The sequence below is a fragment of the Rhinatrema bivittatum genome, chromosome 6 (assembly GCF_901001135.1).
Source record: "Rhinatrema bivittatum chromosome 6, aRhiBiv1.1, whole genome shotgun sequence".
In the NCBI taxonomy this organism is placed as follows: Eukaryota; Metazoa; Chordata; class Amphibia; order Gymnophiona; family Rhinatrematidae; genus Rhinatrema; species Rhinatrema bivittatum.
This window is the reverse complement of record NC_042620.1, coordinates 218,516,532-218,541,976: the sequence shown is the minus strand read 5'-3', so window position 1 is coordinate 218,541,976 and position 25,445 is coordinate 218,516,532. Positions and strand designations below refer to the sequence as shown.

The window sequence follows — 25,445 nt, the reverse complement described above, 5'->3', positions numbered from 1 at the left end:
GCTTCCCCGGCACAACGGCAAATGGCTGCTATACCGGCCGCCTCCAGCCCTGCCCCCCCCCCCCAGACCGCCCCTTTCTCTGGGCCCGGCACGTCTGTGCGTAACGAGGGTTACACGCATAGCCGGACCTTTCGAAAATGCGAGCGACGCGTGCAAGGCCCGGCCACCCGCGTAACCCCATTTTTTTTTTTTTGTTGCATGCGTGGCCGTTTTAAATAAAATCCAGCCAAACGTTTGTTGAAATAAGCACCATAAAACTAAATGGATATGTTTAATGCCAAATGAGAGAAGCACGTGGGAGTGGTTATTATACCTGATGATCTCAGACTGGCCAAACGGTGAGGCAGGGGCAGAAACTGGCAGGATGCTAGGGTGCCTAGGGAGAGGTAGGAGGTAATGCCTCTGTGCAAAACATTGGTGAGGCCTCATCTGGAGTATTTTATCCAGCTCTGGAAGCCAAAGCTCCAATAAGATACAGTCAGAGCAGAGGCAGTTCACTGCTCCCAAACTGGTGCTGATTTTGTACATAAGCCCTCTGACACGAGACTTAAGGACCTCTTAGGGAGAATCATTTTCAAAACCATTACCACAGTGACACGTTCCAAATGCACTGGATACGTCAACGGATGCAAAGTTTTTTCACTAGTTCCGGTTCGTTATTTATATGAAAAGAGAACTGTTGTGGAGCCGACTAGTTCATGCAACAGACATCTCAGTAATATATGATCCAGTCATTTTCCCTGACGAAGCCTTATTTAAGGTGAAACGAAGACGTCTCTGTCGGGGAAAGAAAAAAAATGTTTTTCATTAGTTGAGATGTTTATGCTACACCTGGCTGAGAAAGCGGCAGTTGCGAATTGCGTGAAGGAGCTGCAGGTTCTTTACTATTTAACAAAGAACACAATAAATAAAAAGTATTTTTCTCAAGACATGAAACACTTCTCAGGCGGCAGTTTGCCTGAACGTCTTAGTGAAGATTGCCTCACATTATATTTTTGTAGTAAATTCAAAGAAGCATTACTACTATTTTTTATTGACTTGTTGAGAATATTTTAACTGTGTATATATGTACATTTAACAGTGTCTATTATGAGATGAATACAAGAGTTAGTTGTATGATGGTGATAGATTTTCATGTGGTTTATGTTGCGGTCCCGGTTGCAAGCCTTGCGACTGGGTCCTTACCTCTGGCCTCAGGGCGGCAGCGTCGGGGCGTTCGGGTTCGGTCTGGCCTCTTGGGTGGTCCGCGGCAGGGTACGTGGCTTGTCGGGCCTTCTCAGACCGGTGTCTCCACGAGGAAGACGCCGCCAAGCCCCAGAACTTGACTCCTCCCCCCCGGGCATGCGCGCGGGGAAGCCCAATTTAAAGGGCTTTTCCCGCCAGACCGCGGGCCACCCAAAAGATAACGTCAGACGCCAGCTTGTATTTAAGCCGGCGTCTGCTTCCTGTAAATCGCCTTGCAACGAAGTTCCTGCTTGTGTAGCGCTCAGCTCCTGCTCGGATCTTCTGCTCCTGCTCCAGGTTTGGGCTTGCAGCTTCTGTTCAAGTTTTGGATCCACTAACTCTTTCCTGTCCTGGATTCCTGGATCGGGATCTTCTGCTTGTCTCTCTGGCTCCTGACTTCAGCTTGTTCCTGGCTTCCGTCCCTGCCGCCTGCCTCGACCTCGGACTGTTCCATTACCCTTCGCTTCTTCTGATCTCCTAAGTCCCAGCGGTCTGGGACCTCATGAGCTCCTCTCGGGGGGTCCGCAGGCTTCCAGGGTGAAGGCATATGTAAACTTATGAGCACAACTGTTTGTGCTTGCAAAAATATGAGTAGGGCCTTTCTGCATGTACTTTTACCCGCAGTAAGGGGAGGCATGCATAGGGCCAGAATTGGAGAAAAGTTTGCACTTGCATGCATACGTTTTGAATTTTCAAAAGTATGCATGTAATTTGTCTCGGACAAACCTAGCTGTGCAAATTAGAAGGTATAAATTTGTGTGGATAGTTTCCCTGGGATAACACATGTACTTTCACTTAGAAAATTAGTATAAAGTTGCAGTGCAGTAGCGTGAGCAGTTTTAAAATTACCTCCCCCCTCCCCAAAATACATATATCCTAGAGAAGGAGGAGAGGAAGATTTTCATATACCTCAAAAGTACAAATAATACTCAAAGGAACAAGCATTTTCTAGTGGATCAGAAGTGCTGGATAGAGTAACCCAAGTAAATATTTCTTCCTAGAAAAATAGGTAGATAAATTTTAACAGCTAGCCAGTGGCAGCAATAGCAGCAACAGAATTCAAAAAAGCCTGGAGTAAGCACAAAAGATCCTTGATTGCAAGAAGAATGTGAAAGTAAAAGCGTTTGAGCTCAAGAAGGCTTTTCAATATTTTATCAGGAATGGGCAAGCTAGTGGATGGGCCTTGCACTCCTTATTTATTTAGTTCCATTTAGGTATCCTTTCTGCCAAACAGCTCAGAGCGATTTGCAACATACACATTTTTTTTTTTAACGAAAAAATACACAATCCAATGCATTATGCATACTTATGCATCATAATTAATATATTCCAATTTGATAAAATCCACAAAGAATACAAAGAAAATAATTTGTAAAATATATCATCTGTAACAATTGTATAAATCAGTATAATCTGGGTGGGCCAATATAGTCTATAAAAAACAAAACAAAACATAAAAGGTGCCCTAGATAAGACCTTCAATAACTGCATTTAGGAATTACAAATACCACATCTCAGGGCAGTAACCCTCATGACGCCTTCCTAACATCTAATCATGAGAGAGGCAATAATCAAACTGCATAAATGGGCTTTCTGATGATTAACCCTGTAGGTCGGCAATGCAGGTACGGCAGTGTTACCGGCATATTCTAGGAGGTGTTCCTGGGTTAAGATTTGTTCAGGTGTGGCACATACATGGAGAGTTTAATAATCAAAACTTCCCATGTAAGTTTTCCTTAAAAAAACAACAAAAAAAAAGTACCCGCATGAAAAGAAGGTGTGGGTACTTTTTCGTGGGGCAATAATCCAAGCAAAATGACCTGCATAGTTTTACTTTGATTATTTTTAAAAAATAACCTACAAGGTTTGCCAGAATGCAGGCAGTTTGATTATTGCCTTCACATAAGTACAGCAGTCCACGGGATAGTAACAGTGAGGGAATCTATAAAATAAATTGAAACCTACTGAAAACTCACAGACATCGCATTACACTGCCCCAAGCCTCAACCACATTAACAGCCCTCAAAAAGCTACTTCTAAAAAGAATCCATTGGAAGGTGCGTAATCTCAAAGGAACTTCTGCAGGTGAAGTAATGTTTTACCCATAGAAATGGCCCATTAGAAAATTGTATTGCCAATGTACTTGCAAAATTCCATGCATGTAGTGCCTCTTTTGGGAAAGTGTGGCCTTTCAGTCCTTATTTATGTTGTTTCCTGCGTCTAAATAAGACAAAGACCCCTTGAAGATTTGTGAGTTGAAAGTCTAGGGGCAAGGAATGATTCTTTGTAGTTCTCTTTTCACTGAAGAAATCCTAAGCCCAATTGAGTACATACAATTTTCCATACTAGGTCAGACTAAAGGTCCATCAAGCCCAGTATCCTGTTTCCAACAGTGGCCAATCCACATCATAAGTACCTGACAGGGTTCCGAGGGGTGGATGGATTCCATACTGCTTATCCTGGGATAAGAAGTGGATTTCTGCAACTCCATCTTAATAAAGGATTATGGACGTTTCCTCCAGGACATTGTCCAAACCTTTTTTAAACACAGCTACACAAATAGGTTTCACCATATCTTCTGGTAATGAATGCCAGAGCTTAATTATGCATTGAGTAAAAAAATATTTTCTCTTATTAGTAACTTCATTGTGTGTCCCCAGGGCTTTGTCATTTTTGAAAGAATAAACAACTGATTAACGTTTGCTCATTTCATTTAACAAATGTATTAATCGCTTAACACAAATAGGGCCTAAGCGATGTACAAACTAAAAACATTCATAATAAATACAAATATAAAAAACATAAGACATTAAAATCTCAAGCTGCCATGTTATATAGAAAAGTCAAAGCTGTAAATCTTAGTAAAACGCTTACTTTAACAAAAAACTTTTAAAAAGAAGTCTAAATTTCTTAACACAGTCAGTCATTCAGAGTTCCATAGATAAGGAATTCCAGAAAATGGGTGCCACAACTAAAAAGGCAGAGTCTCTTGTTGTAGTTAGGCGGGTATGTAGAACAGAAGGTTCATCGAGTAAACCTCGTTGAGAAGATCTCAACTGTCGGGATGGCTCATACATTTTTAACGCATTGGATCATGGACAAGAATCTGAAGTTAATAATTTTAACAACATCATACCAATTTTGTAAGAAATACACTGCTGAATAGGTAGCCAGTTTAATTTGTCTAATACCGGGGTAATATGTTCATATCGTCTAGTACCAGTGATCAATCGTGTGGCAGAGTTCAGTAACAATTGTAGTGGTTGTAAAGAATTAAATGGAAGACTTAAGTAGATACTATTACAGTAATCAATGTAGGGAAAAAGTATCACTTGAGCAATGGAATGAAAGTCATAACTGTATAGAAGATGTCTGAGGCCTACTAATAAACACAGCTTAAAGAATCCTATTCTATTTTATAGACTTCTATCATATCTCCCCTCATGCATCTCTTCTCCAAGCTGAAGCGCCCTAACCTCTTTAGCCCTTCTTCATAGGGAAATCGTTCCATCCCCTTTATCATTTTGGTCACTCTTCTCTGTACATTTTCTAATTCTGCTATATCTTTTTTGAAATATTGTGACCAGAACTGCACACAATACTCAGGATGAAGTGGGACCTGGATTTGTGGAAGTTTAAGAGATTTATTTTTCCTTTAGTGGTTAGAGAAAATTCTTCATTCTTGAACATATCCAGATCAGTTCAGACAAGTGGGTTTATTCATCCCTACCAGCAGATGGAGGCAGAGGACAAAACTTTGGACACTGCTACTTATCCGAGAGTGCCACCTGCAGTCCCTCAGTATTTCTCTGCCTCCAGCGGATGGTAGAGGTATAAACCTGCAGTCCTGAGTGATCTGAGGATTAGCGCTCTCCGAGGTGCCAGGTTCCTGTTGAGGACCATCCCTCGGGTTGAGTCGGCGAACGGGAGGTTGGATACCCCTGGCGGTTGCAGCTCGAGACCACCAGATCCACTGATAACCAGGGCACTGGTTCACTCAGTGGGTATCGAAGTCCCCTCCTGCATGTTTTGCTGAGTCAGGGAAGTACCCCTGCTTTGGGGCCTTTCTTTCTGCTCTTGTGCTTCTCTGTACAGTTTGTTTTATTGTTTTGAAAAAAAAAAAAGTGATTAGCTGCAGAGCACAGGGAGCTTTCTCGGCAGCAAGACTAGCAGCCGGTGCGGCAGGACTGACAGAGGTCGGTTCCGGAGGTACTAGGGGTGCAGAGGGGGGGAGCCGGCTGCGGCTGCGGCACCAGAGAGTCCCCAGGGGAGGGGGAGGGGGAGCCTGTTTTTGCTGTGGGGAGCAAAACCTGGATCAAGCTAGAAGGCACGCACATTTCCCACGGCAGCTGTCAGTTCTTTCGCCCCTGCGGGAACTTTGCACTGCGCATGTGTCCCTCTGGCCTGGCGGCGGCAGCAGCCGCATGTTGAGCCCCTCCTCCTTCGTTTTCAGCACCTTCTCTGGCGCACTTCCTTTTTTGGCCCCAATGGTGGACACAAACCACGTGTAGATACCTGTCGGGCCTGCGGTGTCTGGTCAGTCTATCTTAATTCTCTCTCCCTCTCTACTTCTTGTGCATTGGGGGGGAGGGGGCTCCCTCTAAAGGCTCTAAGCCTCGGCGGTCCTCTCAGTTGTCGGGGACCGCAGGGGAGCTCCAGGGGCGCAGTTCCTCACCAGTTGAGGGGGACTTGAGTAAGGGGGCTCAGTCTTCCTGGGAATCCTGGGATCTTTCCCCTCCCTTCTCTGCCGCAATTCTCCAGTAGCCCAGATTCTCATAGTAGCCCAGAGGAGCCCTTGGGGGACCTGAGGGGGTTTTCTCCCAAATTTATCCTCCTTCACAAGGCTTTCCTGGTCCGTGAGGAAGGAAAACGGCGGATTAAGTATAGTCCTGTGGATCCTACCAAAAGGCAGTCCTGCAGTCCCATGGACCCGGTCTGGGTCCATGGGACTGCAGGAGTGGCCTCGGAGTTCCCGCCCTGCGCTCATGGAGTTGGATCCAAGGGACCTGGGAGACTCAGATGACCCTCAGGATGAGGGTGACCTCTCTCTAGCGGCAGATCCAGACGTGGACTTGGACGACATGCATCCCCAGGATTCGGAGGGCCCTAGGGACGATCAGGTCTCGGAGGGCTTTGAGGACGAGGGCAATGACCCTAGAGTGTTCCGCCTTTTTAAGAGGGAGGAATTGAGACCTCTTTTCCCTCCGGTGTTGGAGGAGTTGGGGGTCAAGCTCTCCTTGGAGGAATCGGATAGTGAGGGCATTAATTCGGTGCTGGTCGGCCTGCGGGGGCCCCCCAGCGCTTTCTCCATCCCGAAGAAGATCCAGAAGTTGATTAGCTGGGAGTGGGACTCCCCAGATTCAAGTTTGAAGGTAGGGAGAGCGATGGCAAAGCTTTATCCTTTGCTGCAGGAGAATTTGGGCCGTTTTAAGACACTGAAGGTGGATGCCGCCGGTTCGGCAGTCACTAAGAAGGTGGCCGCCCTGAAGGATGTGCAGGACTGCAAGTTGGAGATTCATCTTAAACAGACATTTGAGGTGGCTGTGCTGGGCTTCCGCGCAGCAGTCTGTGCCAGCTTTATGCAGAGGGCCTGTTTGTGCTGGATCCAGAAGCCACAGGAGCAGTCTGCCTCGGGCATGCGGTCTTCTGTCCAAGCCACCCGGCTGGAAGTAAGGGTGGCATATGTGGCAGACACCTTGTATGATCTCGTGCGCACCATGGCACGCAGTATGGTTTCCATGGTGGCGGCAAGACTACTGTTGTGGCTGCGCAATTGGTTGGCCAATCTCTTTTCCAAGTCTCAGTTATGTAATCTGCCTTTCAAGGGCAAGCTTCTGTTCGAGGAGGACCTCGATCAGCTTATGAAGTCCTTAGGAGAGACCAAAGGTAACCAGCTTCTGGAGGATAAGAAGATGCCTAAGAAGCCCCTTCTAGCTTGATCCAGGTTTTGCGAGACGAGGCAGTTTCGTTCCGGGAGAGGTGCCGGATCCACTGGGCCAAGACTGTTCTCAGGTAGACAGCAGTCCTTTCGAGGCTCAGGAAAGTCTTCTTGAGGAGGGGTCCGCTCAGGGAGCGGGCGGAAATAAATCTTCCCAATGAAGTCAAGCCAGTCCACTCCTCGCAGGCGGCAATTGGAGGCAGGGTGTCTCATTTTTTATGAGGAGTGGACCAAGATCACCTCTGATCAGTGGGTTCTGGAGGATGTCCGGGACAGTTACGCCTTAGATTTTACTCATCTGCCCAGTCCGGTCTTTCTGGAGTCGCGCTGTCTTTCCCAAAATAAGCAGGTGGCCATAGGGGAGACGCTGCAAAGATTAATCAGCCTATAGGCTATAGTCCCGGTTCCACTGTCCGAGCAGGACAGGGAAGGTACTCCATTTATTTTGTGGTTCTGAAGAAGGAGGGCACCCCATTTTAGATCTGCAAAAGATGAATCTGAGTTTAAGGTTCTGCGCTTCCGGATGGGGACCTTGCGTAATGTGATTTCGGCAGTCTGAAAGGGCAAATTTTTTGCTTCGCTGGATCTCACCGAGGCCTACCTTCACATCCCCATTTGGCAGGATCATCAAAGGTTTCTCCGGTTCAAGGTGCTGGATCAGCATTTTCAGTTTCGGGCACTTCCTTTCGGTCTGGCCACAGCTCCTCGCACCTTCACGAAGGTGATGTGGTGTTCGAGGCAGTCCTGAGAAGGGATGGGATATTGGTGCACCCCCTATCTGGACAACTGGCTCATCTGGGCGAAGTTACAGGAGGACTGCTCGCGCTCTGTGCTCCAAGTATGGTCTCTATTGCAGTCTCTGGGCTGATCATCAACCTGATGAAGAGTTGCCTGGTCCCTTCTCAGTCCCTGGAGTACTGGGGGAGGGGGGGGGGTCTGATTCGATACTCAGCTGGGCAGAGTGTTCCTCACAGCCAACAGAGTGACCAAGATCCCAGGCCAGATAGTTTGCTTCCTCAGCCTCTCTGTTCCAAAGGTCTGGGATTACTTGCAGGTCTTGGGCTCAATGGCCTCGATATTGGACTGGTACCTTGGGCGTTCGCTCATATGCTTCTGCTTCAGAAGGCATTGCTGTCCCGTTGGAATCCCATGTCTGAGTAGTACTTTCTCCCCCTGCCTCTGCTGAGGGAGGCAAGATCCAGTCTAGCATGGTGGATGTCAAGGACCAATTTGGAGAAAAGAATGCCCCTCGAAGTCCCGGAATGGGTGGTGGTCACCATGGATGCCAGTCTCAGGGGCTGAGGTGCAGTGTGTCTGGGCCGGACGGCCCAGGGCCTTTAGTCAGTGTTTCCTGGATGGAGACGTGGGCGGTGCGCAGGACCCTTCAAATGTTTCTTCCCTTGGTCTGAGGCCGGATGGTGAAAGTGTTTTCGGACAATGCAACATCAGTGGCATACACCAATCGCCAGGGAGGAACCAAGAATACCACTGTGGCTTGCGAGGCTCAGCTCTTGTTTGTGTGGGTGGAACTTCATCTTGAGGGCATCGCGGCCTCTCATGTCGCAGGAGTGGACAACGTTCAAGCGAATTATCTCAGCCGGCAACAGCTCGGTCCAAGGGAGTGGGAACTCTCCCTGGAAGCTTGGATTCACATTTGTGCCCGTTGGGAGACTCATCAGCTGGTGGACCTCATGGCATGCCAGCACCTGCTAGCAATGTCCCTTTGCTGTCTACATAGGACAAACAGGTCAATCTCTAAGTAAAAGAATACATTAACATAAATCTGACATTAGAAATGGCAACATTCAGAAACCAGTAGGTAAACATTTCACCCTTCCAGGATATTCTGTATCTGACCTTAAGATTGGCAAACTCCTAAAATTCAAAGGAACACTCTAGCTTGAAACTGCTGAACTGGAACTCATCAAAAAACTTTAACACCATCACCCTAGGTCTGAACAGAGAGCATGACTTCATGGCACACTACAACTATCTATGAACTTAACTGTTCTCAGATCATTCTATCTTTTCACATTTACCTCAGTTTCAGTAATCAAACATAATGCTATTAACAATTTGTTTCTACACCCTGCCCGCATATTCAAGTCCTTTTTCTTTGTTCTGTCTTCCCGCCCCCCTGCTATCCCCATATATTTTGCCCACCTCTGTAATAACTTCATGCATCTGATAAAGTGGACTCTGTCTTCGAAAGCTCATGCCTCAATAAATTGGTTAGTCTATAAGGTGCCACCTGACTTGTGCCATTTTTGCTATACCAGACTAAATGGCTATCTTTCTGAATATCTAAATGTCCAAACTGTTCATATCTTTGATCCCAATAAGTTGGGAAGTGCATTTTTCAAACACTTTCTTATTTGCTAGTGGACTGTATAGCACACTATTCCCCGCCGGCTGATTTTCAGATTATAGACTCTGCTAAGTTTCATCAAGCGAGAACCATGGCGGCAACTTCAGTGGCTCATTTTAGAGCCTCTTCCATTAAAGACATTTGGTCATCTGTTTACACCTTCATGTCCCATTACTGTCTGGACAGCATGTACCAGGGAGACATGAACTTTTTTTTAGAAAAGCTGTTCTGCACAGCATATTCACCCAGTAATCCACACTCTAATTGAAGGGGGGTCAGATTGTCTTAAGTAACTGCTTTGCTCTGTGATACAAACCTCAGCTTGGGATTCCCCACATGTTGTGGCTGATTCATGCCTGCTTGTTGAGGGAGAAATCAAGTTTGCTTACCTGTAAAAGGGATCTCTGTAGACAGCAGGATGAATCAACTATAGCTGATATCCCCCCCCCCCCTCCTCCCTGGATAGTAGACTTCCTTACTAAGCTTAAGCTCTGAAAGAGACTGAGGGGCTATCAAGGCAGCATGCACTTGTGGGAACTCCCATGTATGCTCAGTAAAACTTATAGTGGACTCTGAGAGCTTGGTCTCTCTATTGGCGCCATCAGATGACATCACCCACACACTTTATGGTAGATTCATCCGGCGAACCCAGTTTTCATGTAAACAAATTTGCTTGCTTTATTTGCTTACAGTTTATACCATTTTATTATTTGTACTCAAAGTGCTTATGGGAATATAAACACATTCAGATGATTATTTCAGTATTCGTGGTGGAGACTCTGAATAATCAGACCTGGACCAGAATTGCCTACAGCTGCCATTCTGTGAAAAACCACAGATTTTTGTGTACTTGGAAAGGGAATGTTTGAACCTACTTGAGATTTTGTCCCCTGCAAATTATCTCTTAACTTGAGCAGTGAAGGTAAATTTGTAAGTCACTATTCACCTTCTCCAGGGTACTTGTACCACATGAAGGAGCAGGATGGTAAAGCATTGTGGAACTATGATATTTTTCTGAAATTTATTCCATATAAATAATAGTTGTAACCCATGTTTGTAAATCAGTTTTTTCTTAATTTCCTTTTTAATTATATTGACCAATCTATATGGCAGGTCTGGCCTTCCCTTTTAGTGTTTATATTTATGCTATAAGGAGTAACCTAGTGGTTAGAGCAGAAGCCTACAAACCAGGGTTCAAATCCTGCTGCCACTTCTTGTGACCTTGGGCAAGTCACTTTACCTTCCGTTGTCTTGGGTACAAAATTAGATTGTAAGCCCTCTGGGGATAGGGAAACACCTACCATACCTGAATGTAATCTGCTTTGAAGTGCTGAAAAGCAGAATATAAAAAAATCTAAAAATAAATAAAATATAACATTTCTCTGAAGAATAGAAGATATGAACTATGTAAACCACTTTGATCAATTATGTAATTGCTAAAATGGTATAGAAATAATTTAAATAAATAAATAAATAATGCCTTATATAGTACTCTTAACCGATTTATAGATCATAAAAGAGGTAATAATGCCCTTGTACAGGTATTTGATAAGGCCTCACCTAGAGTACTGGGTTCTTTTCTGGAGGCTGTATCTCCAAAAGGATAGAGACAGGATGGAGATGGTCCAGAGAAGGGCAACCAAAATGGTTTGGGGTTTGTATTAGAAGACCTGTGAGAAGAGGCTGAAGGATCTAAATATGTATACTCTGGAGGAGAGGAGGTGCAGGGGAAATATGATACAGACCTTCAGATATCTGAAAGTCTTTAGTGATGCCCAGACATCAAATCTTTTCCAATATGAAACTCCAAGGGGGGTTAACTGAGAGCCACCCTCAGAAAGTATTTCTTCACAGAGAGGATGGTGGATGCCTGGAATGCCCTCTCAGAAGAGGTAGTGAAGACAAAAACGATAATGGAATTCAAAAGAGCATGGGATAAGCACTGTGGATCCCTAAAGGCTAGAAGATGGAAATAAAGAAATAGGGTAACCTATATCTACTTTATGTGCAATATTTTGGATTGGGGGGGTAACCAGCACAGAGCAGCAGTTACTATCCTTAACTTAAGGCTTGGGGTGTCCAATCCACACAATTGAGACCACAAATTTATGGTTAGGTTGTGGCATAGAGCAATTATTTGAGACACTAGCATTTGCAGCCCGGTTGCTTTGATGCATCTGCAGTATTGTTCTCTGCTTTGAGGGCAAGGGAATTGGATTCAGATGACAGTTAATGCTAGACTCCCAACTTTCACGGTTTGGGGTACCGATGTGCAGTCACTTGGGAAAAAGTGTTACGTAGTACAGGACTGCTTCTACGGCCAAGTCCAAAAGCAAAGCATGTTTAAGCAGCATTGTCTGAATTATCAAGAAGACTGGTCACCTCATAAAAATGTAGCTAACAGTAGTTTTGTTATGAGTTTGACAGTTGCTTGGTTTTGTCTGTAAATATTACTACCTTAACAGAAGGCTTGGGGAAACCTGCACTGAGTAGCAGTTACTACCCTTGATAGATGGCTTGGGAGTAGTTTGCACAGAGTGGCAGTTGTCACCGTGCACAGCTTGCTGAGCAGGCTGAATGGACCATTTGGTTGTCTTCTGCCGACTGCTACTATATTTGAAATAAGAATTGCAGTATTAATTTTCTAGTTGGCAGTTGTTTTGGTATAGGGATGTCCTTACCGCAGAGAAATATGTTAAAAGTATAGTGCCAAGGGGCAGTTCTAATATTGCTTTAATAATTGTAGAGCTGGCAATTAATTGTAATTTTTAATTGTGGTAGAATATAGTATAGGACCTGTTGTATGCAGTACATGGTTCTTGATGGCAGTATCAGTTCCTGTGATGAGGCTAATATAATCTCTGAGCCCAAGTCTCTATATTCTCTGCCCACACAGGGGTCACAATAACTGATGATATCAAAGTTCTAGTAAGATAAAGAATACATAAGTAAATCATCAATCATATGAATATACTAATAAGCCTTGGGTTACAAACTTGTAAGCCCTCGAGACAAGGAAATATCTACTGTACCTGGATGCAGTTTGCCTTGAGCTACTAATGAAGAGGTAAGAAATCTGTGAATGTAATCAGAATGTCGTAGGGCAGTATGCATTTCTACAGGAAACCACTTCATCATGATGCAAGGTCATTGTCAGTCTTACTAATGGCATATAGACAAATGCACCAGTGGGAAGGGATAGGGAGAGCCTCTTCCTACGATAACAATAAATGTTCTCAAGCACCCAGGTCCCATTAAAACACATCTGGGGCTCACTTATTCTTTGATTTCAAAACATCTTTCTACAACTTTGTATTGTTTTTATCTCCTGTTAAATAAAAGGAAGGGGTACCCAGAACAGCTTTTTTAAAATACAATACTAATTTTTCATTTTTAGCTCCATTTTCTAACATTTATTCATCGCACACATGCATACACATAGGGGCAGATTTTCAAAGGCTACGCGTGTAACCTGAGAAAATATGCCCCTGAGCGCGCCAAGCCTATTTTGCATAGGCTCGGCGGCACACTCAAGCCCTGGGACGTGTGTATGTCCCGGGGCTTTCAAAAGTGGGCGGCCTGGGGGCGTAACGGCGGTCCAGGGGCCATGTCCGGTGGCGTGGCGGCAATCCGGGGCCATGTCCCGAACCCTCCTCATTGCTGGCCGTGCTGGAGGCTGGGGGGGGATTTATGTAGGGCTCGGGGGTGGGTTAGATAGGGGAAGGTTGGGGGGGCCGGAAAAAAAAGTTCCCTCCAAGGCCGCATGTGTGCACCCCTTGCGCGCTCTGAGCCTGGATTTTATAACATGCGCGCGGCAGCCGCGCGCATGTTTTAAAATCGGGTGTAGATTTGTTCGCGCCGGGTTGCGTGAATAAATCTACGCCCGTGCATAAATTTTAAAATCTGCCCCATAATATCTACATACACAATGTGTAAGATTAGATAGACATTAATAGATCTATTTTTATGAGTAGAATGTCCTTAAGAGTCTGTAGTACTAATTGCCAGATTTGGGTACTAATTTCTGATAAAAGCAAGTATGAGTCATGATGTCCATGTGTAGGCTGCTTACTGTGTTATTTTATCATGAACATAAGGGACACAGGTGATGTAATGCAGAAAGCTGCTCTGGTTGAAAACTTTTTTGAAGACAAGGACACCTTTTGGCTATGCTAAATATGCAGGCTTCTTCAGTAGAGAACATCAAGTGATATTAAAAACAGTATTAAAATTGAAAGGTTTCTTGCTCAAATTAATTGATATGGCTACAAGTTTTAGATGTAAATTTGTATTGGTAAAACCAACAGTGGCATATCTAGACAAACATTTTGGGGAGGGGGTTGACATCAGGGAGGCTGTAACACGGGTATGGAAGTGGCATGCCAAAGTGATATTTCCACATATCACCCCCACATCATGGCCCCTTACCATTTAAATTGGCTATAAAAGACATTTTAAAAAAAGCTCCAAGAGTCTTCTGTGCAATAAAGAAAATGCTGGCCAGTTTCAGCTACCCAGTAAAACTACCATTAAAATTGATAGCATCATTTCTGTCAATTGTATATGGAAGTGAAGCCTGGAGTCTGTACAGGATGGGACAGAATCTCAATATATATCCTGCACCTCCATTTCTTGATCATACACTCTGCATCCACAGAAATTCCCCCAACTGTGGGTGCAAATCAGACCTTACAACTCGCCATATAAAAAAAAAAAATTCAGATTCTGGTGTCAACTCAGTAACAGCAACACAACATCCCTCCACTGCCAGTAGTACAAAACCCTGAAAAAAACAAAACCCTCTGCCTATAAAGCAAACCCACCGTATCTTAACAGCACTAACTCCTAGTAGTCAAACAGCAACAGCCCTACCTGTGAAAAGGTGGCAATGTAAGTATTAAACAGGTCCTAGAGAAGACCAGCACACCTCCTATTGGAAGAAGGAAACAAGTTCAACTACTATAGATCCCTACACAGAAACTACATGCTAGCAAAATCCCTTACTTCAGTCACATACACTGAACACAAACCAACTCTCGCCTAATAAAGGGCCGGATATAATAAAATATGAGTAAAAGCAATGCATTGATCTTCAGGGGACATTTAATTCCTGATTTAATGTATATTAATGCCGTGGGCATTAAAAAAAATAAAAAAAACATGCTAAACCGAAAATATGTGTAAACAAAACTGCTTGTCGTGCATAAAAACAAGATTTGTGCACATAAACCATGTTTTCTGTGCATAAATCCCGAGTACAGAACTCCCGCACCACAATTCTGCCCCATAGACTAACACTGGACCCAGGAACTTTGCATCGCCTCTGAGCAGGAATAAACTTTACAGCATTAAGAATGCATAGGTGAAGTCTGTGCACGTCTCTGCATTAGTGAATAATAATTAATGCCTTCTTTAGCATTAGAGTTATATGCACATTTTTTGTACACAAAAATCCTTGCTGTATCAGGAATAAAGTTTGTATACAAAAATAATGTGCGCACAATCACGTGCAAAATGTGCACTCTGCCAAGCGCATTGTATTACATCGGACCCAAAGAATAGTACCAGGACTAGAGGATATTCCATGAGCCTTACTGGGAGTAGATCTCAAAATTTAAGAGAGTATTTTTTTCAGTCAGCACACAAACAGTGGAATTTGTTGCTGGAAGATGCGGTCAAGGTCAAAAGTATACCCAGATATAAAAGAGGTTTGAACAAGGTCCATTAATAACTTATTATCCAAGTAGACTTGGGGAATGCGACCCCATTCTGCCAGGAATTAGGGCTGAACAACAGTGAATGGATTGTCCAATTAGGATCTGTTGGGTGATACTTCTAGCCACTGTCTGAGACAGGATGCTGAGCTTGATGGACTGTTAGTCTGACCAAGCATGGCTCTTATGTTCTTCAGATGTTATCAAGTAATTCTTATGTTGATCCAATAAAATATTATTCTGTAAGGACCCAAGTGGAAGTTAGCATATCTGCCTTTGTTTCATCTGAGCTGGTCTTTTTAGCATGATTAAAGTGTTAACAGTCTGACTGGTTTGAATGCTGCTTGTGGTTGCAGAAACTAGTGATACAGAAGTCTTTACTAAGTTGAGGAAATTGACATTTCAAATCAAAATTGTCAGACTCTGTCATGGTGGAACATTGAAATAACTGAAAAGTTAAGTCGAGAGTATGCACCTCAAAGCCTCTGCCTTCTCTATTAAGATCCTCCACAATGGTCTGAAATAACCAAGGGTTAAAGAGGAAGAATCCAAATGGTTGTTTAATGTTACCAAGATGGAGTCTTCATAATTATGACAGCATATAGGATTGAAAATCAGGAGGCTATATGAAATGTCATATAGGCCAGATCCTGTAGTTGAAATTAAAACACAGTGCCTAGAAGCTCTGCCAGCAGTGTCCCTTGGTGCCAAATACAGTTTATGTCAGCAGCAAGATTTGAATTTTGGTCAGAACAAGGAGGTTGCAGCATGTCAAGAGCTTCATCATGGAATGAAATTGAACAACTCTCAAGGGAAAGACTGAATTTGGAGGATTCTACTAGGGGCACTCAAGGGAATAATGTAATTGTATTTCAAGATGCATAGATAAGGTAAAATGTTATATTGCACAACAGAGTGTAGTATTCAGTTATTATGGAGACCGGCATGACCCACTGATACATCAGTACTTTTAGTCAATTACTGTTATCAACCTAACCAAAGAGAACAGTGGATCTCTGCCAATCTATTCCATTTTCAGCCCTGCAGGATGAGTTTTTCAGTTCTTTGTACTGCGGTGTCTACTTCAGGATCACCCCTCCCTCTTCTTCGCAGCAGGACAGAAGGGTGGGCCGTGCGGAACAGGAGGGGGAGAGAGGGCTGAATTATTTTGTGTTTATTTATTTTATTTAGGTTCTACTTTGAAGTGAATAACACCCAGAGGGCTCACAATCTAAGTTTGTACCTGGGGCAACAGAGGGTAATGTGAATTGCCCAAAGTCACAAGGAGCGGCAGTGGAATTTGAATCGTGGTTTCCCTGGTTCATAGCCCGCTGCTCTAACCATTAGGCTATTTCTCTCTGCTCTGCCTGCTCTAGGTTCACCCACCTTTTCACTGCAGGCTGCCTGGAGGGACAGTTGGCTGGAGCAGAACACCCCTGCTGTTCTGCCTCTTAAGTCTGTTTCAGGCCGCCGTTTCCCCACTAATTAAGCTCTGGTCCTAGGTCATGGACTGTTCATACACAAACTGGACTAAATATAAGTCAGGAGAGGATATAAAATGAAGGGAAAGAAATCCCCAGGTAGTTGCAAATGAAGACTCATGGCAGCAGGGGCCTGGCCCTGGTTCTGATGGAGCTGGATGCACAAAGGAGCAGGAGCAAAGCTGCTGATTCAACAACAACAAAAACCCGTAATCCCTATTAGCTGTAATATGAGCAGGCAGAACAGGCATGAGTATGCATCTGTGTGAATCATTAAAAAAAAAAAAAAAAAAAGGACAGGAGGGGCTCTCAATAACTTATTTAATCCATGCCTATGCCCCCGGCCAGTGCTCTGTGTATGTGAGATATATACCCTCGCGCGCACACACACACAAAATATTGTGCACATGACTACCCAATGAAAAAGGAAATGCTGTATTGGGGGCAGTTTTCAAAAAGGTGCGGGCAGGTACATGGTGCGCAGGTACCTTTATCCGTGGATTTTGCAACAGTTGAGAAAGGGAAAACATGTGCGTGCTTTCCCTTTGCAAATTGTCCAAGGAAAAAGTACCTCGCAAGAACGTGCATGTGCTTTTTCCTGCGGACATTCAAAACCACGCGCATCATTACCTAACCCTGCCCCAGCAATATCTCCAGGAAACTGGGAGGTGCCTACTTCTTTTTGTTTTTAATTTAATCTTTAGTCGCAATTAAACCTAACAACAAAAGATTATCAGCAAATATGATGCAGTGTTCAGTTATAATAAGTTATAAAACAAGACAGAATCTCAGGTATATCATCCTTAAGCCAACATTAAAGAAAAAGGGAGATGTTCCTTATTAAGGAATTAAATAAAGGCAAAAGAATATATAAAATAGAGGAGATATAATTAACGTAATGCTTTAAACATGTATATATATCTCACCACTTAAAAAATATAATCAAAATCATCCCGTCTCTTTGTTGCTCAGGAACCTAACTAGGTGATCTGAGTCATAGAAAACAAAACTATTACACTGATATGAAGCTAGACCTTTGCATAGATATTTAAGAAAGAAGGTGGCACCCACTGAAAGAACACTCTGTTTTAATGGCAAAAATGATCTCCTCCTAGCTTAGGTTGCTGCCAATATGTAAGGAAAAATAGAAATCTTTTGCCCACAAAACTGAAGAGATTTACAGGAAAAATACTTACGAAAGAGAAAATCCTTATCTTTTTCTAGACAAAAAGAAACTAGCAAGGCAGCCCGAACTGTAATATAATCAACTGAGGATTCTAAGAACATAGATATGCTTGGTTCACTATAGTCAACTGATTATAAGCACCCTCATCTTTGTTCACATTCACTTTACTTTTAGGAATATAATATATATTAGAGAACAAGGGAATGTTATCTTCTGCATAGCCTAAAATCTCTCACACATTTTTTTTAGTAGCTCAGTTGATGATAACAAGATAGTCACTGGGAAATTCAGAAACCTGAGGTTTTTATTTCCCACAATATATATTCTCCATCTTTTCCAAACTATTCAAAATTGCCAGATTATCTTTAACAATATTAGGCCTCATATCTTGATCAGCTGCAATAGACAACTTCAGATAGTTCTTTTTCTAGTACTCCAAGCCTCGTTATCATAGTCTTGATATTTCAAATGAAAGTGCTCAGACAAACTTCCCAAGCATTCATTTAACTGGAAAAGAGATCTCTCCAACCTGGATACTAGCTTCCAGATATCTAGTAAGGAAATGTTTTCAGAAAACAAATTGTCAGAGGATATCGCCTCCCCAGTAGCCATTCCCCTTCTCATCTCATTATCCAGAACGTGAGGTAGATTAACATCAACTGGTGATGTCAAAATCAAGTTCACCATAGCATCTGTGAGAAGTTCGGTAGTTGATTTCATAGGGGGTTGAAGAGCCAGCTGGACCTTCTCCACCAGCCTGGAATGGGTTCAGCATAACTCGAGATGTAGACAGTTGTAGAGATGGGGAGTTAAAGCCAGGGCTAAAGGAGGCACCTGATGATAACGAGCCTTCCCTTCCATTGCCCATAAATATTGGGAGGTTCGCATAGGTCACATGGTGATCCATGAGACCTAAAATAGGCTTTGGTGCTGGCGTTTTCCCCTTGTGCTTCATCCCATAAAAGTTGATAAATAAGAGGAAACAGATGAAAACGAAAAAGTTCAATAAGGGGTGTGCCCCTTAGGTGCACAGCTTCGGCATGGCAGCACCTTTTTGAGTGCTCGCGATCCCCCTGTAATGACATCTCAGACCTAAGGGGGGAGAAGGGAGGATCTCTCTCGCCAGCACTGCTCTCCCAATAGACTCCATCTCTCTCAGTGGCATCCTGCTTCTCCGTGCAGGCACACCTCTTTTGAGCACTTGTGGTCCCCCTATGATTACGTCTCCGACTGGAGGAGGGGAAGGGAGGATCTCTCTCACCTGTACCGCTCTCCCAGCCGACTCCCTCTCTCTCAGTGGCGTCCCTACTTCTGTCTGCATACAGGGTGGGCAGTTTTCAAAGTAAAGAGCTTATGCAAATTGTCATCCTAATACATCTTTCCAATAAGTTAAGGATGGGGAATAAAGCCATGACCAAATTGCATGTTATTAATGATCTAGAAAAGGGAGCAGTGAGTAAGGTGATCAGATCTGCAGATAACACAAATATATTTAAAGTCGTTAAAACAGGAGCAGACTGAGAATTTGCAGGAGGACCTTGTGCAACTGGGGAACTGTGCATGCGAATGGCAGTTGAAATTTAATGTGGACACGTGCATAGTGATACACATAAAAAAAAAAAGAAATCCCAACTACAGATACACAATGCTTGGTTCCACATTAAGGGATACCACTTAGGAAATGGATCCTGGAGTTATTACAAACAGTATATTGAAGTCCTCGATGTACAGCCGCAGTCAAAACAGGCAAATAGAATATTATGAATTATTTGGAAAGAAATAGAGACCAAAACTGTGAATATCATCATGCTTCTGTATGGATCCAGGGTGCAATCACATTGTAAGTACTTGTCAGCAGTTCTAGTCACTCCATCTCAAAAAAAATATATAGCAGGACTAGAAAAAGTGCAGAGAAGGGCATCAAAAATGATAAAGGGGATGGAACAGCTCTCCTGTGAAGAAAAGCCTTAACTTGTTATAGCCTAACAGTTTGGAGAGATGATAACTGAGAAGGGGATATGATAGAATTTATAAAATCATGAGTACCTTGGAACAACTAAATAGACTAGGCCAGCGATAGAGATGGGTTTAAAACAGGAAGGTTTGGGAATAAAACCTCTTACTCCAGGGAGCTGGAAGGAACAACAGGGAATGAACTTCCCCATTAGCATTTATTGGGTACTTCTAAGTGACCCGGATTGACCACTGTGACTCCCAAAGGACTCCCCCTCTCTCAGTGGCATCCTGTTTCTCCGTGCAGGCAGTACAATGTTCTTTCCAGTTATCCATTATAGTCTTGTGTTTACTTCACAGTGGCCATACCTCTCAAAGCCCTTCCTCTATAATATATAACTTGGCTTCTCAAATTGTTATATGCTGTATACATTCAGGGTAAAACATTCCCGTATGTTGTACAGTGCACTGAATTTTGTTTTTTTGTGTGTGTTAACAATTTGCATGTAAATTTAGTGAAAGCATCCTAATGTCTCTAGCACATTTTGTTTTACAAAATGGAAATAGATACAGACATCAGAACATATTTACCCCCCAAACCATATGTTTTATGTCATCATGCAGTTATATATCAACACCTAAATGCAGGTGCAAACAAGAACAGAGACACTGCCACCTGCAAAACAGTTGTCTCGGTTGCAGCGTGTCAACGTAGGGAAAACAGTCACTTTCTTACTTTTCATTTGGGAGTGTGAACTAAAAACCAATGCACTCAACTTTTTAGCAAAATTCTCGCAGACCTATTATGGAACTAACAAAGCAACCCATGACCGATTCTGAAAACAAAAATACCCCCAAAACATTACAGTTGTTTTGATTTTAGCATACCAGCACTTTTAAAACACCACTTAAGCTAGCTAACCTAAAATGAGCAAGTCTTAATTGTTCCCTCAGAGAGGATGGTGGGGAAAAAATAATTTAGTGAGGTTTCTTCTATGTCTCCTGATCCTGGCTGCCCTTTGATCTCCTTAATGAGGTCTCTCTTGGAGCACTAGTTTCTTGATGGGATGTGGCCTGATTCTCTTTTATAGAAAAGGAACAGAAACTGTCCCGAATCTGTTACTGTAAAGCTTTAGAGGGGAAATAATTTTTTAGAAAAAATAGAAATAGAGAAATGACAGCTGGAACGAACTAAATGGTCCATCCAGTCTGCCTAGCAAACTTATGGTAGTATCTGCCGCGCCTTGCAGGTTACCCCAATCTTACCAGTTTCCCAAACTGTAAAAGGGTCCTCGTTGGTTACTGTCTGAATCCAATACCCTGCTACCCCTTTGCCATTGAAGCAGAGAGCAATGATGGACTTGCGTTAACAGTATGTAGGCTTATTGGGTAAGGGTAGTAACCGCCACACCAGCAAGTCACCCCCATGCTTATTTGTATCCTCAGACCATAAAAGTTGGGACCCTCATTGGTTGCTGTCTGAATCTGATTACCCACAAACCAATGTCTGTCTGGCTGTAATGCTCTGGGATACTTCCTATTGGTCAGATCAAACTTGGCTTTATTACATTAGCTATGTGTGTGTACTTGGGGGAGCAACAGCTGTTGGTAAGCATGTGTGCACATGTTGATAAAAACTGACAGAAAAACTCCTTCTTTTCCTCCCCCCCTACCAAGTATAGGACACTCACAGTACTCTATTACCTGCAGCTTCTGCCACCCATACATCATTTGTGGCCAAAACCATACCCCTTCCACTTTAACCGACACTTCTGAGTGCTACCCGGTCTAGTGTGCTGGAACAGGGACAGCACTGCTCCTTCAAAACCACTGTCCATCTCTGTCTGACCTGCCTCCTTTGATGCAGTCTTCTGATATTACAATGTGTAGAAAAGCCATAGAGTGAAAAAACAATATAATGCACAAAGATTTCACTCAAATGGTAAATGTACACATTTAGGGGTAGATTTTAAGAGGCGCGCGAACAGCCTACTTTTGCTTGCGCATCAGACTCAAGCAAAAGTACGCTGGATTTTAGTAGATACGCGCGGAGCCGCGCGTATCCACTAAAATCCTGGATCGGCGCGCGCAAGGCTATCGATTTTGTATAGCCTGCGCGCGCCGAGCCGCGCTGCCTCCCCCCGTTCCCTCCAAGGCCGCTCCGAAATCGGAGCGGCCTCGGAGGGAACTTTCCTTTGCCCTCCCCTCACCTTACCCTCCCTTCCCCTACCTAACCCACCCACCCGGCCCTGTCTACACCCCCCCCTTACCGTTGTCGGGGGATTTACGCCTCCCGGAGGGAGACGTAAATCCCCGCGCGCCAGCGGGCCTGCTGCGCGCCGGGCCGCGACCTGGGGGCGGGTACGGAGGGTGCGGCCACGCCCCCGGGCCGTAGCCACGCCCCGTACCCGCCCCCAAAACGCGGCCGACACGCCCCCGAAACGCCGCGTCGACCGGGGCCCGCCCCCCGACACGCCCCCCTCCGAAAACCCCGGGACGTACGCGAGTCCCGGGGTCTGCGCGCGCCGGTAGGCCTATGTAAAATAGGCTTACCGGCGCGCAGGGCCCTGCTCGCCTAAATCCGCCCGGTTTTGGGCGGATTTAGGCGAGCAGGGCGCTGAAAATCCGCCCCTTAATGAAGTTATATGACTCTACTCAGAAAGACCTCATATAAATAGGCACTTAGACTGCACCATTTCAGTATCTTATGTCTTAGATGCAAAGAGTGCCGGTATGTTTATAATCATTGGTCAAGCAATACTGGAGGTCCCAACAAAAGTATTTTTTTTTAGAATTGTTTTTATACACACATAAAAGGTCTTCTTACAATGATTTAAGGCAAAATCCAAAAAATGGACAAATACTTATCTCAAAACTGTTGGATGTAAATATAAACTTCTTAAGAGTCTTTAAATCCAGAGGAACCTGTCATCTTCTAAGTGCTATCACTGAAATCTCCTATTTACCAATGCTGTGGCATTTCGATATTCCTCATCTTTGTCAGGGGTAATTTAATACCAGTAGTGGAAATGGGCATGAGCTCGGCTGCCCAAACCTGGAGCAAAGGTTCAAAGACAACTGTCAGCATTGCAGTTTCAAAAAAGAGATAAACATTTCTCAGAGCTATCATGTTGAGCTAAAGTGCTCACACTTGTGGCATTTAAAATAATTTCTGCTAATAGAACAAAAAAGTATTAATTCTATGGATTATAAGAACAATAGGGAAATGTCCATGGCTTACCTGTAGCTCATGAACTTAGATGTATCTCACAGGGATAGCACTTGTGCCGCCACTAAGTGATGCCATTTTAAAGGAACATGTGCGGGAAGTAATCTGTCAGTCATAAAACCTGTTCTAACTAGAACCTGTAAGATTATAGGGTAAAACAGAACATGTTTGTACAGATATGTAGAATTGAAAAAGTAAAAAAATATTAAACAGAATGCCACTCTGTCTTTTCATTAAGTCCAGATGGTGATACGGTATTCAAAAGGAAGATCAGATATTGTTCACTTTTATTTAAAATTGCGTGGATATTGCAGCCCCGGCCGGGTATCTGAAACCTGATCAAGAATAGTCCACCATAGATCTGCAAAAGAATGAGTCATCTTAATGCAGTGAGCCACACAAGGGGCATGTGAATCCTGAGTTTTAATACGGCTCATGTGTTCTATAAGCCTTTTTCTGATCTTTCTGGTTGTATGCTCTACATAAATTAATAAGCAAATAGACAACCTTTTGAGAATTACAGTCACTGGAGCTAGTTAGTGCAACCTTTCTACCTATATGTGAATATTGCCATTCTGTTCCTTTTGGAGTGTCACTTGTTCGGTCTGCGCTCAATTGCATTCCAATATCAGTTTACCTTTATTAAAATTGAAATATTTTCATCTGAAAAGTATTTCATCGTGTTTATCAAGTAAGGTTATCTATATAGTTTGGTGTCCCTGTAAATTAATATATCTGGGTAAGACAATGCACCCATTGAAAACACCACCCCACATCGGAGCACAATTAGATGTCAGAGAATGGAAGCTCCATTAGTGCAACATTATTTGGACGTAAATCATGTCTTTGAAGAGTTGTTCTTTACAGTACTTAAAGTAGCGATGTTTGATGAGAGGGGTGATTGTAACCTTCGGTTGTTACAAATGAAACAGCGCTAGATGGTATGTCCTGAAGGCTTAAACAGAGATTTGGATTGGTTGGTCTTTTTATAAAAGGAGCATAAGATTTTTTGATTGGTCGAGGAACCTCAGCTGGGCGTTTAAATAAGCATCTTTAGGTTCAGGTAGTGAGCATTTTCTGCCATTTTTTTGAGGAGAGCTCAAGCCTGGGTGGCTGTTGTAGTAAGTATGTTAACAGTGCGTTGCCATTATAAAGTTTAGGAAGTTTATATTAAAAAGTTTGGAGGGAATGGGTCAGATTGTATATTTTTTAATGTTTTTAAATTGGTGTTCTATTGTAGAAAAGTGGTTCCCCTGAAGAAGGCATTTGCTGAAACATTGTTAATATCATAAGAATTGGTTCCCCTGAAGAAGGCATTTGCCGAAACATTGTCAATGTCGGGAGACAGGAGATTTGTGGGAGTTGAAGTAGCAGCGCTTGGTTTGTTCCTCAAGAGAAGTGATTTATAAAATTAAGGAGAGTGTGCAGCCGAGAGGAGGACAAACTACAAGTGAAGCACGATAAGTTATAAGATAAGTACAATTGATTTAACGAGAGAGGGATTTTTGCATAAATAAAATAAAAATTAACATTTTTTATATAATGGGGTAATAAAGATATTTTGTAGGTAGTTTATATGGGATGAGTATATGATGTAAACCAAGTGCTCCTTTGTGTATGATACTGGTTGAAGCCCATTTCAGGCAAGAGCCTGTGGATTAGTTCAAATTGAGCAAAGATTTTTCTGATACTAACTTCCCATTTTTTATGGTTAGACTTAGTGTGTGGTCCTCGGGATGTTTGCTTAGTTGTTATTTATATATTTGCTAGTATTCTGTTTGATTGAGAGCCATTCTGTTCCTGTCATAGTGATAGTACACGTGTTGCATGAACCATAGGCTTGTTGGCCTGGCATTGGAAAATTCACTGGTGATGAAACGCTTGGTAGGTCTGATACCTCATAGTCTTTGACATTTCTCCCACCATCTGTAAGAAAAAAGTGGTAAGTGATCGAACACAGAATGACACTGCAAGATGTGCCAGTGTCTCTTTATAAAAGAAACAATGTGTGATGCATAAGATTTGAAAATTTTAGGACACAAACTACTTCATCAGACCTGCCAGATGCTTTCTTTTGTAACAATTGGTGGTGGTCAGAGAAGCATGCTCGAAGGCATGCAGCTCGAATAATCTTAGGTTAGCCATGCTGAGTGAAGCGCCGTGTTATATCTGTGCACTGGGCATCAAATTCCACTGTTGTTGAACAAACCTGGCACAATCTCAAGAATTGCCCAACTGGTAATCCACATTTAAACGAACGTGGTTGATGACGCTCAAACCTTGTTGTGCTCAATCTATTTACGATAGTCATATTTAGATGAGAATCTACATTTTTGGAAAGGTCCAAAAATG

The 25,445-nt window shown here is 43.3% G+C and overlaps 1 protein-coding gene across 3 annotated transcripts in view; it reads left to right on the top strand.

Annotated features, from left to right (window-relative positions):
* Positions 1-25,445, top strand: part of HDX (highly divergent homeobox) — a 200,913-nt gene that overhangs the window by 100,940 nt on the left and 74,528 nt on the right. The window contains exon 9 of one of the 3 annotated variants that reach the window (XM_029606568.1): positions 24,334-24,953. The exons of the other annotated variants lie outside the window; for them this stretch is intronic. Coding sequence (XP_029462428.1) covers positions 24,334-24,350 — 17 coding nt within the window. The 3' untranslated portion in view covers positions 24,351-24,953. Of the gene's footprint in view, positions 1-24,333; positions 24,954-25,445 lie in introns of those variants that run through there. 3 annotated transcript variants of the gene reach the window in all.